Source organism: Triticum dicoccoides, chromosome 2B, assembly GCF_002162155.2.
Source record: "Triticum dicoccoides isolate Atlit2015 ecotype Zavitan chromosome 2B, WEW_v2.0, whole genome shotgun sequence".
Lineage (NCBI taxonomy): Eukaryota > Viridiplantae > Streptophyta > Magnoliopsida > Poales > Poaceae > Triticum > Triticum dicoccoides.
Window position 1 is genome coordinate 614,390,734 of NC_041383.1, and position 18,404 is coordinate 614,409,137.

The 18,404-nt window shown below is 45.5% G+C and overlaps 1 protein-coding gene across 1 annotated transcript; it reads left to right on the forward strand.

Moving 5' to 3' along the window:
* Positions 1-3,469: 3,469 nt before the first annotated feature.
* On the forward strand, positions 3,470-5,911 carry LOC119368115 (cytochrome P450 87A3-like). The gene is made up of 9 exons (XM_037633457.1): positions 3,470-3,779; positions 3,869-4,193; positions 4,285-4,431; positions 4,531-4,803; positions 4,881-4,982; positions 5,081-5,159; positions 5,284-5,390; positions 5,477-5,607; positions 5,708-5,911. The coding sequence occupies exons 1-9, from the start codon at positions 3,577-3,579 to the stop codon at positions 5,796-5,798; spliced, it is 1,458 nt and encodes a 485-aa protein (XP_037489354.1). The 5' UTR covers positions 3,470-3,576; the 3' UTR covers positions 5,799-5,911.
* The last annotated feature ends 12,493 nt before the right edge of the window (positions 5,912-18,404 follow it).

Sequence of the window (18,404 nt, forward strand, 5' to 3'; positions counted from 1 at the left end):
TCTTCAGAGTAGGAATTTGCTTGGGCTTCTCGTTCCCCATTCAGCCACAAAGCCCCACCAGCTTCGGGGACTACTGTCGGAGTAAATGAACATGGGTAGCCTAGCCGGCTCCCCCTGGCTCTTCAAAAACATCGGGCCGACTGGGCCCTCAAACATCCAAGATGAAGGGCCGCCTTCTCCAGGCCGGCTGTCCCATCGGCCGGCTGTTGGAAGGCGGCAAGGCTCAACAGGCCCTCCCAAAGTAGGCCGACTCCTAGCAGGCGGCCACCAGAGCGGCCAGCTCCTAGCAGGCGGACAGACTTGCACCCTCAAAGTTTGCACCCACATAACGGCGATAAGACGGGGCGTGGCTACAGTGAAGCCTGCCACCCCCGAATCCCGGAGCGAGCGTGGCCACAGTGCGCTGTACCGAGCGACCATCCCCCGTCCGGCGCAACATTGTTGCCACGTTGACCGTGACGTCACCCACGACGGGTTGTCAGTACGGCCCGCAGGCGGCGGGCCCCTCTTGCCAAAGAGCTACCAGAGGGCAGCTAGGCCTGACCAGTCGGCACAGGTAGAGGCCGGCTCCCAACAGCAGGCCTACCTCCGCCCTAGAAGTTTGTGCGCCATTAAGCAGATAAGATGGGGTAAGGCTACAGTGAATGCCCGCCAGGCGGCGACACTGTAGCCATGCTTGCCCCGACAAAGCCATTGTCACCAAGGGCGAGGCTACAGTAATGAGCAGCCGGCAGGGTCCGCAGGCGGTGGGCCCAGCCTGTCGACCAAGAGGCCGGCAGCCGGCAGGACCCACCAGTCAGCTGGCCCCAGCGGCCGACGGAGAAGCCGGCGACCATAGACACTGACGGTCCGGACTCACATCCAGCCGGATTACCATTGTACCCCTGGGGGGTAGGCCTATATAAACCCCCCAGCGCACCCACGCAAAGGGTTGATCCATTAGAACTACACACACCACATAGAGAGAAGAGGAGAGCTAGCCTTGCCCTTCTTCTTCCTCTAGCCGAACAGCTCAAGGAGCCTCTTGTAGCCACTTTCTGATTTAGTGATCATGCGGAGACCCCGCAGAGCAGGACTAGGGGTGTTATCTTCTAGGAGAGCCCCGAACCTGGGTAAGATTCGCCGGCGTGCATGTCTTCACCTTATCCCGTTTCCAGGCACTGACGATGTCTTACTGGCTCCCACAATGATTAACCACCCGTTGGCATATGTCGCACCTACCACCCGACACACATACAGGACCATTGTTTACAATATACATGAACATTTATTTTAAGTATACATAAAATGTTTTTGAAGTATGTGCAAAATAGGCAAAACATTATTTTTGCAGCTCATGGGCATTTTTCTTATCATTAAAATGATTTTATAAAACTCCAATTTTTCATTTAAGATTTATAATGGAAAGGAAAATGTAGGCGAACAATAGCTGCAATATTTGCCGGCCCATGGCTGCCCAAAGCGAGCGACGCATGAATGAACGGCCCAATAAAAAAGAGTACAGTAGTGTAATAATTCAGAGAGAGCACCGACCGAACACTTGAGCATTGCTACACCAACCCCAACGAGTCAAGCAACCACTGTTCTCCTCAAGGTTTCAATCAACATACCTAAAACACGGTGAGTGGCATTGCTCGATAATAACTAACAGGCATACAAGCAAACAGTCGAATTCTCGGCCTCAGGTGATCACCGCCCCCCAACCCTAGTAAGACCAAGCATTGCTACGTGGGCCTACCACTACCAGTGCCACAACCCATTACTTCATAATACATTTTTATCTCGGAAAGTATATTGTAAATAACTAAGAAAAATATTTATTTAATAGATTTGATTTGAATTTAATAAAAGCTGGGATATAGTTGAATTTATGGTAAGATTTGATTTGATTTGGGTAAGGATAGGGGAAGGCAACAATATTCTGATTAATTATTAATATTTTATTGAGTTAATACAGAACATGAGTTTAGCAAGATTTGATCGAGTTAATGTAGAACATGATATTTAGTAGGAGAAGAAAAAGAAAGCCCGATTTGGTTTACATTATTCCAAACCAAAAGGCATGGAGGGATGAACCAAAGTAGTTGACAGGGAAAAACCAATGGGAAGGCTAGAGCAAATCGGTTTCGTCTTTAGTGGAAGGGAGAAAAACCAGACATAAAGGAATGGTGGGAGGTGAGGCGAACCTACCAACTCTTATTTAATAGTAGAGACTAGTTAATTGTCTGTGTGTTGCAACAGGGCATGCATATTCTAACGGCTCAACATCCATCTTATCTGACATATTCCTTAGATTCACTATATTATAGATTTAATTTTATTCGAGTATGAGTATGCGAAGGCAAATAAAGTTTTGATTTAGTTGAGGTTTTGGTAAGATTTGATTTGATTTGGGCATGGGTAGTGGAAGGCTGCAAGACAAGTTTTATTTTTTGTAAAATTTGATTTTATTAGATTGAGTTATTGCAGGACGCGGTTTTGGGAAATTATTGATTTAGTTTAGATTATTCCTATTTACTTTATTTATGTAGATTTATATTTTGTGCGGCATCGGTTAAGATTACCAAAAATATCAGCAAAGAACCAAAGGGGGATGGGCGCGGGGAGGAAAAAACCAGGGGCGGAGGTGAGACGAACCTGCCAACTCCCCTCTAACAGTAAAGATGTATTGTCTTCCTATTTTCTTTTCCAAATTTCTTTCCTTTTCTTTTATTCTTGGTCTTTCACTTTCCCGTTTTACATTTGTTGTCTTTATTTTTTTACTATTAAATCATTAACTATTTTTCTATTCTAAATAATTTTTTGTTGTTTCACCTTATATTTGTGTTTGTTTTTGCTGATGTTCAATCATTTTTACCTTTTAGGTAAGTACATGAATAATTTTTATGGGATACTTGAACACTTCTTTATAAGATGTGGATTATTTTTTAAACATGAACTTCTCTTTAAGATATATGGACATTTCATCTCACATACAAGACCATTGTTTACAATATACATGAACATTTATTTTAAGTATACATTTTTTTTGGAAGTATGTGCAAAATAGGCAAAACATTATTTTCGCAGCTCATGAGCATTTTTCTTATCATTAAAATGATTTTTTATAACACTCTAATGTTTCTTCTAAGATTTATAATGGAAAGGAAAATGTAGGCGAACAATAGCTGCAATATTTGCCAGCCCATGGCTGCCCAAAGCGAGCGACGCATGAATGATCGGCCCAATAAAAAAGAGTACAGTAGTGTAATAATTCAGAGAGAGCACCGACCGAACAATCGAGCATTTTTTCGATGAGGAACAATCGAGCATTGCCACACCAACCCCAACGAGTCAAGCAACCACTGTTCTCCTCACAACCTTTACGTTTGACGATGGCTCACCCAAACCACGCCCAGAATCGCGCCAGCTGCTCTTTACATACCGATTGACCGTGCTCGCTAACCTAGCTAGCTAGCTAGTGTTATCCGTTAGCCGATGCCGTTGGCTGGCTTTCGATCGATCACACGAGACATGTGGAAACCACGGGCGGCCATGTATTCAGTTCGTCGTTAGCGCGCGCGTAGCAGATAGAAGATGGACGCCTTGGCGGGGCTCTCGGCCCTTGCCGCGGTGGCGCTGCTGCTGCTGTACAGCGTGCACCGGTGGAGGAGCCCTCGGTGCAACGGCCGGCTCCCGCCGGGGTCTATGGGCCTCCCGCTCGTCGGCGAGACGTTCCAGTTCTTCTCCCCGGACGCCTCCTTGGACATCCCTCGCTTCATCCGACACAGGCTCACGAGGTACACCTGAAGCTGCCTGACGAGGCCCAAGCCAACGGGCAAGTTTCTCTCATAGCGACTCGTTGATCTTTTGTGTGCGAGATATATAGGTACGGCCCGATCTTCAAGACGAGCGTGGTGGGGCACCCGATGGTGGTGTCGGCGGACCAGGAGCTGAACCACATGGTGTTCCAGCAGGAGGGGGAGCTGTTCCAGAGCTGGTACCCGGACTCGTTCGTGGAGATCCTCGGCCGCGATAACGTCGGGGAGCAGAAGGGCACCATGTTCAAGTACCTCAAGAACATAGTTCTCAGGTACTTCGGCCCGGAGAGCCTTAAGGAGTCCATCCTTGGCGACGTCGAGCGCGCCGTCTGCAGCTCGCTCTGCACCTGGTCCACCCTGCCGGCCGTCGAGCTCAAAGAAGCCGTCTCCACCGTAAGCCTGGTCCTCCAACGCTCTAGATTATTGCACATGGTATTCACTGTTGAGGTTATGTTGCTACCTTGCGTACGGTGTTTGATCGCAGATGGTGTTTGAACTTTCCGCGAGCAAGCTGCTGGGCCTGGAGCCGTCGAGGTCCAAGGTTCTACGGAAGAGCTTCTTCGACTTCGTCAGAGGGCTCATCTCCTTCCCGCTCTACTTGCCAGGAACAGCCTACTACGCATGCATGCAGGTGATCAACACGAACACTAAGTCGGTCTGTAGTGAAGGCTGTTCAGCCATGCATGCACTAGGGGTCTAGGGTCATTGACTGACTCTGAGCAACTTTCAGGGACGGATGAGTGTAATGGAGGTGCTGCAGCAGGTGCTGGAGGAGAGGACGAGATCGGCTGAGGCGGCCGGAGGACGGGAAGCACGGTGCCACGGCGACTTCCTGGACTACGTCGTGCAGGAGATCACCAAGGAGAAGCCTGTCCTGACGGAGGGAATGGCGCTGGACCTCCTGTTTGTGCTCCTCTTCGCCAGCTTCCACACGACGTCGCTGGCCATCACCCTGGCCGTCAAGCTCCTCACCGAGCACCCTCGCGTCCTGGAGGAGCTCACGGTGAGTCCTGCATGATCTTTACGTGCATGCAGAGCGGAGCAGCTTCTAAATCTTTGTGATTTGGCTTGGGTGTATAGGTGGAGCATGAAACGATTCTGAACGAGCGTGAGGCAGGCGGCGAGTCTGATGGCGACAGAGTTACATGGAAAGAGTACAAATCCATGACATTCACATCCCAGGTCATAATCCATGACACGCATACCTTTAGCCGTACTAATAATAATAGTAGGTTTATGCTGCGATCGATAATCAGACGCGCATGCATCACGTTTTACAGGTGATAAACGAGACGGTCCGACTGGCCAACATTGCGCCTGGCATCTTCAGAAAGACACTGAAAGATGTACAGTTCAGAGGTAACCATGCATACAAAAACCAAAACATTGTGTCCCGATGTTTTACGATCTAAATCATGCATCCTGCGAAAACAAAAGAGACGGCACCTAGTAGTACCTCTCAAATGACAATTATTGGCGACAGGATACACAATTCCAGCTGGATGGGGAGTGATGGTCTGCCCTCTCGCGGTGCACCTTAATCCAGATATTTACCCTGACCCCCTCACCTTCAATCCTTCAAGGTTCAAGGTTTGTGGACCTTAATGCTCAACTCATGCAAGATCACTCAGCTCCACCTCCACGTATTACTTAACCAGGGGGCTACATGCACACAGGATAAACTAGAGGCAAACCGTGGGTTAAGACACTTCATGGCTTTCGGAGGAGGTCTCCGGTCCTGTGTTGGGGCAGACTTCAGCAAGCTACAAATGGCCATTTTCCTTCACTTTCTTGTCACCAAATATAGGTGCCTCCATTGTTTTATAATGAACCCAGTTGGAGTCCAAAATTTTGTAATTGTTCATATCCTCCATTTCTTTGTCATCATTTGCTCCAACGTATTTCAGGTGGATACAACTAGGTGGAGGCAAGATAGTCCGGTGTCCAGGGCTGGAATTTCCTGATGGTTACCTCATTCAGATCAGACAGAGAGATTAATCAGCACCTGCTTTCAAGTCATGCTAGCAGTAGGAAAAGCTTATATCTCACGTGTACAATTGTTCTAGCATGTTGTTTGATGAAATAACACTTGTGCAGAAGTATTTCTATTCTGTCAATTTTCTGCAGTTAAGTAAAAATACATCTTCAGAGATTTTCAAGCTTAACCTAATCTATATAATAAGTAACAAAGACGACAAGTCAGCTTAACTTATGACCTATATATATGCTATGCTGAGGTGGTGTAGTTGCATGGATAGATTAGTACTACTACCTGTTCGCACACGAACACGTCACCGTGTACCCTCGACGCCGGGGGTGATGCACCGCAGCTCACGTCGAAGGAGACCCGCCCGGAAGCGCGGTACGCAGGCAATCCGGCGGGTGCTTTTGTAGACCCGAAACCTCATACGCCCGGGAGGGACCCCGTCAGGGCGCGCGGCGGCTATGGGTTGCCCTAGGTCGACCTGATCGCCCCTAGGGCCTCGTGGATCGCCGCCCTGCAACTAGAAGAACGAACGAAGAACGAGGAAGAAGAAGAACAAGGGAGAGAGATAAAGGTAAAGGTAAAAGATGATAGATTGATTGTTCGATTGTGTGTTGTTATTCAATCGGCCGTCACCTCTTACATATATATGAGGTGGCTGGACTTTCCGTACAAGAAAAGGACTCAAATCCCGTCCAAAACATCAAAAGATAACCTAACTCGGACTACGAGGGCTGGAACTTCCGGTCAGCCCGGAACTTCCGGGCTAAAATTACATCAAGTTGCCCTCTTGCACAGCTCCTGCAGGTCGCATATGGCTTCGGATCGCGATGGTCCCAAAAGCAAAGTTGTAGACCTTGCAATGTAGAAAAATTCGTTAGTTGAACACTTTTTCATCCGAGGTCACCTTGATGTCGAAACTGGCCCCGCAAATCTGCAAATAGTGTTAAAATTCCAGTTTTCGGGGTGCTCCACGTGCAAACTTTCGGTTTAGCCTAGAACCTCCCCGAAAGTTTTGCCCGGAACTTCTGGGGCAGACTTATGCAGTACATTGTTTTGGCTCTAACTTTTGCATACGAACTCCGATTTAGGCATTTCTTATATCAAAATCCATCGTCTCGACGAGACGAAGACAATTCGTGTAGAAACTTTTCTCATATGAGGCCATCTTGGGAGCGTAATCAGCCGAATAGTGTTCTGAATACAAAATCTGAATACTCAAAACACAACTTCGGCCTTAAAGATGAGATCGGATGGCTACGGTTCAAATATCAAAGTTTCTCCTTTTGAAGATACGGAACTTTATCATTTTGAGCACTTCTCCATTTGAGGCCTTCTCAGTTATGTTTTTGACCATGCCAAAATCTGTTGTCAACACATGCCCCCCTGTTTTTCGGCAAAGCTTGTGTGCCGAAAAATAACTTCCGCATAACTCGTTATTAGGACGATGTCAACACTCCATCAGCTATTTTGCATGTTCTTAGGACGATAATTATATATCGGCCATTGCTTGTTTGAACCTCTTGATGCAAACTTGGGTGAAAACTTCTCAGCTTTTATAACAATCCGATGGTAAGGTTCTATAGATCAAAACCATCCTCCGAACCATAATGTTCACCCTTTCGCTAAGATATCGCAGATAATCAAGAATAAAATTCCTCCAATCCTTACTTCGCCTGCATAAAAGTTTCATTAGTGGCCCAAGCGGTGGGCTTCGATTCGGCCTTACCTATGTTGACAAGATCTAGCATCGGCTATTGATAGAAATGCAATACACCATGGTTAACATAGTAGCCGGATGCTTGTTGTGCCAACTCTTTCGAATTGTCATGTCTAGATATATGAACAATTTTAAAGCAACCCAAGATTAATCTTGCATCTAGACATACCTCAAGATAAACTATAAGTGATTCGTCAAAACATTGATAACCCTTGGATATTTGTTGCAGTACTCATAAGAATCACCAAAATCCTCAATATGTTTAGCACATATGGCAAAAGTTCCAAACCGAATAACATTGCATATCCGGCTTTGTTTATTGTGCAATAAATATTTTAAGAGGCATGCGGCTTCACAGAACAGCACTATATGGAGATATATAAACAACACTAACACCATGGCCATTGTTATGAATTCAACTATCAAAACCTAATCTCCATAGTAATTGTCTCGCTCTCCCACTACAAGAAATATGTCAACTTGTGACCACCACTATTGGTCACTGAAAGGTCACAAATTTCCATTTGCGACCTTTTTGTGACTAAAAATAGAAGGTCAAAAGCTGGCCGTCATAAACTGACTATAGCGACCTTTCTTCTGGAATGGTCGAAGACGTTTACGACCAAAATACGTCTATTGTTTCGTTTTGGTCACTAGCAACCTCCCCAGGCCACGTAGGCATCCAGCGTGGCAAGCTGATGTGGCACAAGATTCAGCCCGATCCAATTCGGTTTTCTACATGGGCCTAGCCCAACAATTCAGCCTTTTTATATATTTTTTCTTGATTAATTTTGGTCAACTACATGGGACAGGCCCAACATTTAAGCCATTTTATTTTTGGGCCGTAGCCTTTTTAGTCCATTGATTTTTATAGTTTCAGCCATTATACATTGGGGTACCACTAGTAAGCCAGCCCCACATGTCATGCTTATCTCAAAATATGTCCCACATGTCAGAAATTTCGAAATTTGTCAAACAACCATTATAACTTGGACCCTCTTGTCATGTTTCCATTTCACGGGTATTCAAATCACATATACAATCATTGTTTTGAACATACTAGAGAGCAAATGAAATTCGTCCAAAACAAGACTACATTAGTCTATTACAATTCAGTATACTACAACCCAGATATGCGTACAATTACAACACATAATATGCTCCTCTTTGTTGATATGATTCACAGCTTCGGCCTTGGATTCACACTTCACCTGTGCAAAGAATAAGAATGAAAATATAAGAATAAGAATGTGTTCATGGAGTGATCCAATAACTTATAAGCAAGAATTGACATCAAATGCCATGTAGATAAATAGTATGACTAACACTAACCAGTACGTGTTCATGGAGTGACAAATGTTCTCACTAGCTAGGATTTTTTTGGTATATAGTATACTGGCATGTGCAACTCTAACTAAATTGATCATAGAAATGAAAAGAACTGTAAGCATGTTTTTTTGGGTATATAGTATACTGACATGTTCATTCAGAATGCAGGCAACAGCAGATACACACCAGCAGATACACATTCAGAATCCAGTCAAATTTTAAGCAACAGGAGAACAGATCTAACAGACCAGACCGTAATCAGCATGCATCAGGATTTATGGTTCTAGCAAAAAAGTGGCTGACTAACAAACTAGATATGCTTCTGCTAACAAAATGGCAGCAAACATACTAATCAGATTGATTCGTTCAATTAGGGCTTGTTATAGATTATGCCCATCTAATTTATTCCCATCTAATTTATACAAAATGGCAGCAAACATACTAATCAGATTTATATTAACAAACTAGATATATTCCCATCTAATTTCTAACAATGGATTAGGCCATGTTAGTACTGAACCTACAGCATTCTAATTACCTGCAACTAATCAGTAGCATACATGACATCAAAGGGATGCAAACTAGATAATTTAGTAGTCATCTACAACACAGAACAGTAGGCATTCTAACTTGTAGCAGAAAATTAGTAGCTAGATGACCACCAACAACACAAATCAGCTCAAAAACTCGGTCCTCGACGTGGCGTACAGCAAGTAATAAGCCATGGAACCGAGGCCAAACTGTAGCATCACAGAAAACAGAGGGGAACAAAGGGGTGGAGGGGCTCACCATGAGGGTCCTGCTGCTGCTCATCCATGGTCGGTCGTCCTACATCCATCCGGCGACAACTGCTCATTTATGGCAGGAAACCACATCACATCTCAGTCAAAGGAATGGAGGGTAAGGGAAGAAGAAGAAACTGAAGGTAAGAAGACCTGGATGGCGTCGGAGCAGTGGTGGAGGGGCGTCCTCCATGGGCGCCGCCTCTGCGTCCACCACCGGGAACATCTCGTTCAGGTCCTTGGCCCGCAGCGCCTGCACGCACCAGATTAGATCACAACGCGGCGTCAAAGCTAGAGATCGATGCAACTTCAATTCAAAACTGGATATCAAAGGACAATGTAGAGAAGAACTTGCCATTTAGTTCTGCATGATCATCACGGTCTACAATAACAATACAGCATGGCCTTCTGCTTCTGTAGCTAATCAGCGCCAAGAGTAGACCTCCGAGGTAATTGCAGTGCCTTGCAATGCCCCTAAATGCAACAAAGAAGGGCTTGTTAAAGTATTTTTACATTCATTCAGGACAGCAGCTTTTCTTTTTCTTGCAAAAGGACAGCAGTTAACAAGTATAATTACTCCCAAGAAAAGGTTTGAAAAACCCAACATGTCCAGGAAACAACTGTTCAGTAAAGTGCAGCGGCTGGATAAATCTGTCATGCACATCATTTAAGCGAAAAGTGTTCCAACTAGTGTGGAACCACATATTTGTTATCTGTGTATCTACACACCTTTTGGTGTCCTTGCATTTTTTCTTCGTTCGACTAAACAGGACGGGCTGAATGTTCAGAAAAGATGCAAGTGTATGTGGGCTCTTATTTTGTTTACACTCCATAAACAGAAAGAGGTTACTGGCAACTACTCCATGGCTAATTAACCCTTCCCTACAGCACTTATACATGCATGCCCATAACTATGTACTCTCAGATCAGATGTTGCCTAGCTAGCTTGTTTTAAGGATCCTTTCAACCTTGCTATGGAAGATACCATACTTGTAGCAGCAGCATCATGTATATGCATGGCTGGCTTGACTGCCGTGGGAAGTTGATCAAGGACGGTGGTCCGATTGACAGACAGCTAGTGGTCCTCCTCGGCCACCCACCTGCATCCATTCCAATCCAGCGTCATTGTAATATTTACAGGAAAAATTCAAATGATATGAAATGAGCTACCATGACCGTGGTCTCCGAGCTACAATTATCCTATGATATGAAATACTTCTGTTATAGGAAAAACATATAATCTTGATGGACTATATAGTGAATCTAGGGATTAATCCTTTTCATTAATTGATCATTTGAATTTTGTTAATATTTATGGACTACACATGGACAAAAAACTTGAAATGATTTATTTGTTTGCAGACTAAGGAGACGACCATGATATACAGACTTGCATTCTATAACATGACATATCTTCAAGGTCCAGAGTACTAAGAAACATAACCTATCTAGTGCACATGTACCTAGAAATAACCATATTTTGTAAAACAAATAGGGAGCCCTCTAGTGGGTCTGATGATGTATCTATCATAACACTGGGAAGGGACAGAAGAAAAATGAGGGGATTTGGGCTGTGCGAATCGGATCAACCTTGAAGGCCGTCGGTGAGCTTGACCTGGACGCCCTTGTCGACGAACTTGCCAGGTCGAGCGCCGTCTCCTTGCGCCCTGCCTGAGTAAAAAAAAACAAACAAACAACACATCATCAACGGGACGCTCGTACCAACACGAATCGAATCATCGAACCAGCCCACAGCACCAGCTTACCATCTCAGGGACGCGGACCGAGGGGAAGCCTGGGCGGACCAAGGAGGAAGACGTCGGCGCTGGGCGTTGAAGATCTGGCGGCACGCGTAGAGTAGTCGGGGGGCTCCTCTTCTCGCTTGTCTATGAATCTCGCCCGATCTGCTCCGCGGGCAGGCGTCTTCGTTGGAGCAGTGAGGCGAACGGAGTAGTTGGCGTGTTCGTTGATGGTGAGGCAGGCGGCCGCCGATGGAGAAGATGGCTGGAGCAGCGAGGCGACGTGGGTGGGGCGGCGGTGGTGGATGGGCAGCAAAGGTGGGGGATGGGAGGGTGCAGACCGGCGGCGAGGGGACAGGGAGATGGCGGCGGATCTGGATCGGGGAGCAGCGGTGGATCTGGATCGGGGAGCAGCGGTGGGAGGCGGTTGCAAGCGCTAGGGTTGAGAGGGGTTTGCTGCAAGAGAGAGCGAGAGAGAGAAGCTAGATCGGGAAGGGGGCGGTGGCGAGGAGATGGGGACGAGGGAGGAAGGGGGCGACGGGTTTGGGCTGCGGGTGGTGGGTATCTCTTTTTCTTTTCTTTTTTTCTTTTCTGTAGATAGATGGATGGATGGATGTGGGATGAAGAGATGGATGGATGGATGGATGGACGCCATGTCATCGATCCGTGGACAGAGTTATGATTGGTTCAGAAAATCAGTGATGTAGAATAGTTTTTAAGTACTAAAAATAAAGAGATTTTATGAAGTAGCTATCAAAAATATTTTGCAAAAGGGCACCACACAAATTTTCACTAGAGTTAGACCACATTTTATGGATTAGGACCAATTTGTATGCATTTTTCATATTTCTAGCTATTTTTAATCATTTTTTGAGTGCTCAAAATGGTTTTTTTGTGAAGGAACTACCAAATAATTGTTGCAAAATTGGACCAAATCAATTTTCTAAAATATTAGGCCATATTTAATGCACAATTGACCAAATGGTTGGGTGTCAAAAGCTTTTATCCACCTCTCGTGAAAAAGACAAATTTCGTCGATTCAGTAGGAAGCGGGTCAAATTTGAACTGCAGCTACCTCGTAGTTTCCTCTTTATTTTAAAAAAAAAATCATTTCTAGGTACATAAGTATCTATTTAATCAGAGAAACACCAAAAAAATTCCAAGATTCAACCACTAGCTAGGAACGGTCATTCCCGTCGTTTTGACCGCGTTTTGAAACGGGCATAAAAAATTCAAAAAAATTCAAAAAATTGGGAAACCTTTGCATTGTTTCATTATATGTGGCAAAGTTCCCAGGAAAAATAACAAACTTGTAATACGGCAATTATTTTAAAAAAGTGTTCTCAGAAATGAGCTATCATCTCTCAAGATTCATGGCTTTCAAGGCAAATGATCAAACTTATGGCCATATTCGTGGCATAGTTTGTTCAAATGATCTCATATTGTGCACGAGGGTGCATATTGGAATGGCAAACAATGTTGCCTAAGGAAGTTTTCATTTTCTTTGGACGAAAAAACCATTTTTCATTTTCCGAGTGCCCGAAAGGAGGTTTTTTTGTGAAGGAACTACCAAATAATTGTTGCAAAATTGGACCAAATCATTTTTCTAAAATACTAGGACATATTTAATGCACAATTGACCAAATGGTTGGGTGTAAAAAGTTTTGATCCACCTCTCGTGAAAAAGGACAAATTTCCGCTGATTCAGCTGGAAGCGGGTCAAATTTGAACTGCAGCTGCCTCATAGTTTGCTATTTATTATTTCCAAAAATCATTTCTAGTTACATAAGTACCTATTTAATCAGAAATACATGGTTTGATGGAGAGATATCGAGGTTTCGACGGTGGCCGAGGGCCCCAACTCTAGAGCGCGTAAGCTCGCATGCCTGCCGCGTGGTCACCGCGTGACCGTGGCGTTGCCATGTGTTATGGGCGGCCTAGGCATGTCTAGTGGTTTGGGAACTCCCCAGGTAGGTGCTAGGAAGAAAATCACAACATAAGATTCTCACGAGGAGACCGATCGATGCTTAAACATGAATAAGCAGCCAAGTGTTTGATTAGCGGTACGGGAAATGTACATGGCTAATGGCCGTGAGTTTTGGCTGAGGATGATCAGTTACTAAGAAGACCGTCTTCACAAATTTTCAGCTCAAAAGGAGGAGCCTAGGTGGTACTTGCTTTGCAAACCACCAAACTGGACATAAATACGAATGTTGAAGCTCGGGTCAAAATATTGAATGGATTGAGCTGGCATTTGGTGGAGGATGGTTATTTGGGCATAGGAAAGCACTGTAGAAAATGCATACTATTTGGACATGCCAAAGTGGTACTTCCTTCACAAACTGTTGTTCTGAACAGAATAGGAAAATGAATATTTTTGAATTATTTTTGAACTAGTAAAGGAAGTTTTTTACATATTTGACAAAGATATGACCCAAAGAATTTATGAGATTTGTTTGGGAATTTTGGGAATGACAGAAATATAGGTTGCTTCACAACCTAGGGCAAAAACTGCCACATGGACATGACACATAGGCAAAACTGATGAGATGGCGCCTAGTCATCGCAACCCACCACAATTTACAAGGCTATGACCATCTATATAGGTCGTTAACAACTAGAAATAAGGCAGCAGACTAGCGCTGTTTGCTTTATGACCATTTCGTGTAAGGAAATTATGACCTTTCTGACCAACATGGTCGCAATGGTTTAGGGTTTGGAGCCCCTCGGCCAATTGGTCTAAAATGGTCATAAATTTATGACCATTTCTTCCAGGGTCACTGACAGAAGGTCATAAGTTGACATATTTCTTGTAGTGCCCATTCGAACTAAGGACGATGTTAGAATACTACACCGGCCATGCATTGACATACTCTTAGGACGATAGGTAAATTATCGGCCATTACCATGTAAACTTCGTTCTAAGCACATATAGCCGAAACAAACAAACGTAATATCAAATCAAGTATTTCGGCCCTTTGGATCAGCAACAAACTTGTAGCTAACCAAATGTATATTGACTTGGGGTGAAGGAGGAGGAGGGGGCAGCCACCAAGGAGGGAAAGACCCAGCTTGGGGTGCCAACCATTGGGGAGGAGCAAGACTCCTCCGCAAGTACAATTCGGCCCCCTATAAGGCACATTTTCTCCCTTGGGTGTTTTGGCAATCAATGTCAACATACATATTACTAGACTAACCGTTCTACCTAGAATATTTCAGATAAGTCCAATGGTGGCGTGGCAAGGACAATAGGATTTGGAACCCACTCAAAATGTGAAGAACAAATTTGGCTACCCCAAGACTCTATATTTTTGGTTAGTGATCCAAGATCACATTGAGTCCCTTGGGAAAGCCAGTACTATTAAAAGGGTATGAGGTATTGTTGATGATGTTGTTGCTCAAGTACTCAGTGATATTGCTCAAAAAACCCTCAATCACTTTCCCAAACCACATCTGTCCAAAACCCTAATTCATCATTTCGGTCCCACCGATATATTCCATTCCGAACCCACCGAGATGATCCTACTACTACCAGAACCAAAACCTTAGCTTTTTGGTCTGACTGAAATGGCTCTTGCTCCCACCAGATGGCCTGACCAAGTTTCTGTGATGAAATCACTTCCTCTCGGAATCACCGAGGGAAAATGATCGGAATTACCGAAACGCGGTTCAACCTTTGCTAGTGCACTTCGGTATCACTGTGATGATCTAGTCGGTCCCACCAAAACCCCCAACGTTCATATCTTTTGCACGGGTCAATCTCACTGAGAATTTCAGTCGGTGCCACCGAGTTTGGTCAAAAGTGTGTAATGGTTGGATTTCACGTGGAGGCTATTTATACCCCATCCACCCCTCTTACTCAGAAAGAGTCATTAGAATGAACCACAACTTCCACCATTCACTTTCTGAGAGAGAACCACCTGCTCATGTGTTGAGATGAAGAGATTCCATTCCTACCATTTGAACCTTGATTTCTAGCCTCTTCAAGTTTCTTTCCACTCCAACCCTTCTCCTACCCCAAGCCAAATCTGTGAGAGAGATTGAGTGTTGAGGAGACTATCAGTTGAAGCACAAGAGCAAGGAGTTCATCACCAACACAACATCTATTACCTTTTGGAGACTGGTGTCTCCTTGATTGGTTAGGTGTTACTTGGGAGCGTCCAAGATCATGCAGATTTGAACCAATGAGTTTGAAAGGGCAAGGAGATCGCCTACTTCGTGAAGATCTACCCGAGTGAGGCTAGTCCTTCGTGGACGTAAGCCATGGTGGAATAGACAAGGTTGCTTCTTCGTGGACCCTTCGTGGGTGGAGCCCTCCATGGACTCGCGTAGCCGTTACCCTTCGTGGGTTGAAGTCTCCATAAACGTGGATGTATGATAGCACCACCTATCAGAACCATGCCAAAAATCTATGTGTCTCCATTGTGTTTGCTCAAATCAATTCCCATCTCTTTTACATCTTGCACTTGCATGCTTTACCCTTTCCGCTGATACTCTTGCTATGCTTGTGTAAAATGTATTGCGTGCCCTTTAACATGTGCTAAACTCAACCTTAACTTGAAGAATCTTAAAAACTACTACTTTTACTTATTAAGGGTCTAATCACCCCCCTCTAGACCCTCTTCTCGATCCTATAGCCCGATATTCATCGAAACCCTTCTGGTGACCCTGAAATGCTTCCAGATCCCCTCGAAACTATTCTGAATATTCATGAAAAAATTCCACAAAATATTCTCATGACACCCATCCTACTAACACTCAGTAGATCGTGATTGCCTTAAACTTGTGACCCCGTAGGTTCGGTAACTCATAGACCATTCGTTCAATGACTTATAGCGGGTGTCAGTGTCAAAACCGGCGGATCTTGGGTAGGGGGTCCCGAACTGTGCGTCTAAGGCTAATGATAATAGGAGGCGGGGGACACAATGTTTACCCAGGTTCGGGCCCTCTCTATGGAGGTAATACCCTAATTCCTGCTTGATTGATCTTGATGATATGAGTATTACAAGAGTTGATCTACCACGAGATCGTAAAGGCTAAACCTTAGAAGTAGCCTATGATTCTGATTGTTGTTGTCCTACGGAGTAAACCCTCTGGTTTATATAGACACCAGAGGGGGCTAGGGTTACATAGAGTCGGTTACATAGAAGGGAATCTATATATCCGAATTGCCAAGCTTGCCTTCCACGCAAAGGAGAGTCCCACCCGGACACGGGTCGAAGCCTTCAATCTTGTATCTTCATAGTCCAACAGTCCGGCATAAGCATATTGTCCGGCTGTCCGAGGACCCCCTAATCCAGGACTCCCTCAGTAGCCCCTGAACCAGGCTTCAATGACGATGAGTCCGGCGCGCAGATTGTCTTCGGCATTGCAAGGCGGGTTCCTTCTCCGAATACTCCAAAGAAGATCTTAAACACATGAATCGTGTCTGGCTCTGCAAAACAAATTCCACATACTACCATAGAGAGCACAATTTTCCATAAGTCTAATCTGCTGACAACTTTCCATAGCGTGACATCATGCCGTGGCTCGGTCATTATTCGAACTATTTTCTCAACCCGTTATCACACATTTTGCGAGGCGGTTTTACTGGCACATCTTGTCGAAGCAGAGATCATGTCCCCTTATCACGGGATTCTCATCAATACAGGTGTGGGTAACCCAACCGCGCCATTAACACAACGCTTGGGGGAATAAGCGAGTTTACAAGGTAAGTGGGGAGGCACACGATTCTTGCTGCCTTTATAAAGAGATAAGGCTTCCCCTTTTTCACCCACGCCTTCTTCCTCTGCTCATCCATTCTCTCTCGCTCGAGCTCCAGCGCCCAAGCATTCGCCTTCTCCGCCCACAAAGCCCTCCGAAAATGTCTGAATCTGGAGCAGGAGGCAAGTGGATGGCCTCTACCATCCAGGAGAAGGATATCAAGAAACTTCGAGGGGCCGGGTATCTGACCAAGAAGATCGTCCACCGCCTTCCGACGGCGGGACAGATTGTCCCTACTCCAGAACCCCATGATAGGGTTGTATTCCTCCCTCAGTTTGTCCGTGGGCTAGGGTTTCCCCTCCACCCATATGTTCGCGGCATTATGTATTACTATGGGATCGACTTTCACGATCTATCCCCCAATTGCTTCCTCAACATCTTGACATTCATCTCGTGTGCGAGGCCTTCCTCCGCATCTCTCCACACTTCGGATTATGGCTGAAGATTTTCAATGTGAAGCCCAAGGTGGTGAGCGGCAAGCACGCAGAGTGCGAAGGAGCCATGGTGAGCAAGATGCCCAACGTTACATGGCCATCAGGTACCTTCAATGATTCCGTCAAAGGATGGAAACAACAGTGGTTTTATGTCACTGAGCCACATGGCACAAAATGGGTCGCAGCTCCCGAATTCCGATCCGGAGCTCCATTGCGGCTTACGTCCTGGCCCAAGAAGGGCCTGAACTGGTCTTCGCCAGATGAGTTGTAGGTGCTCCAGACGCGCGTCAAGGGTATGGAGGACAACAATATCAAACTTGTCAACGTAGTCTAGGTGATGTTAGTTCGCCGGATTCTCCCTTGTCAACACAGGGCTTGCAATTTATGGGAATTCGACCCGGCCAAGCACCAGACCCTATCAGGGCTTTTCGACTCATCGCACAAAGACATTTGGAAGGTGCTCTTTAAGTCCGGCAAATCGTGACCGGATTCAGTCGAGGACCGCGGGTACCAACTATCCTGACCCACGAGTTCGGTAAGTCTTCGTATGTTGGAAGGTCATACGCTTTACCTGCATAATCCAAGGGAAATGCTTAATGTGTTTTTCCACAACTCTCCCAGGGCTGGACGAAGAAGGCGGGGCGGATCTACTTCCCGGCCCCACTGCCAGAAGAACCGGCCGGCCCACTTCTGACGAAGATGTTGGTCCCGGCGCCTTATAAGGCACCAAAGAAGAAAGCCGAGAAAGAGGCCAAAGAGACCAGGGGCGGCCTTCATCACCAAGGCCCTTCGGACACAATATCCGAAGACTCCGATGCCTACTCTTCCTCCAGAGAGGACGAGGAAGAGGAGG

Coding starts and splice junctions, on each gene's coding strand:
- LOC119368115 (XM_037633457.1), top strand. CDS start 3,577: ATGGACGCCTTGGCGGGGCTCTCGGCCCTTGCCGCGGTGGCGCTGCTG. Junction 4,432..4,530: donor CCTACTACGCATGCATGCAG/GTGATCAACACG, acceptor AGCAACTTTCAG/GGACGGATGAGTGTAATGGA. Junction 5,608..5,707: donor TTTCTTGTCACCAAATATAG/GTGCCTCCATTG, acceptor AACGTATTTCAG/GTGGATACAACTAGGTGGAG.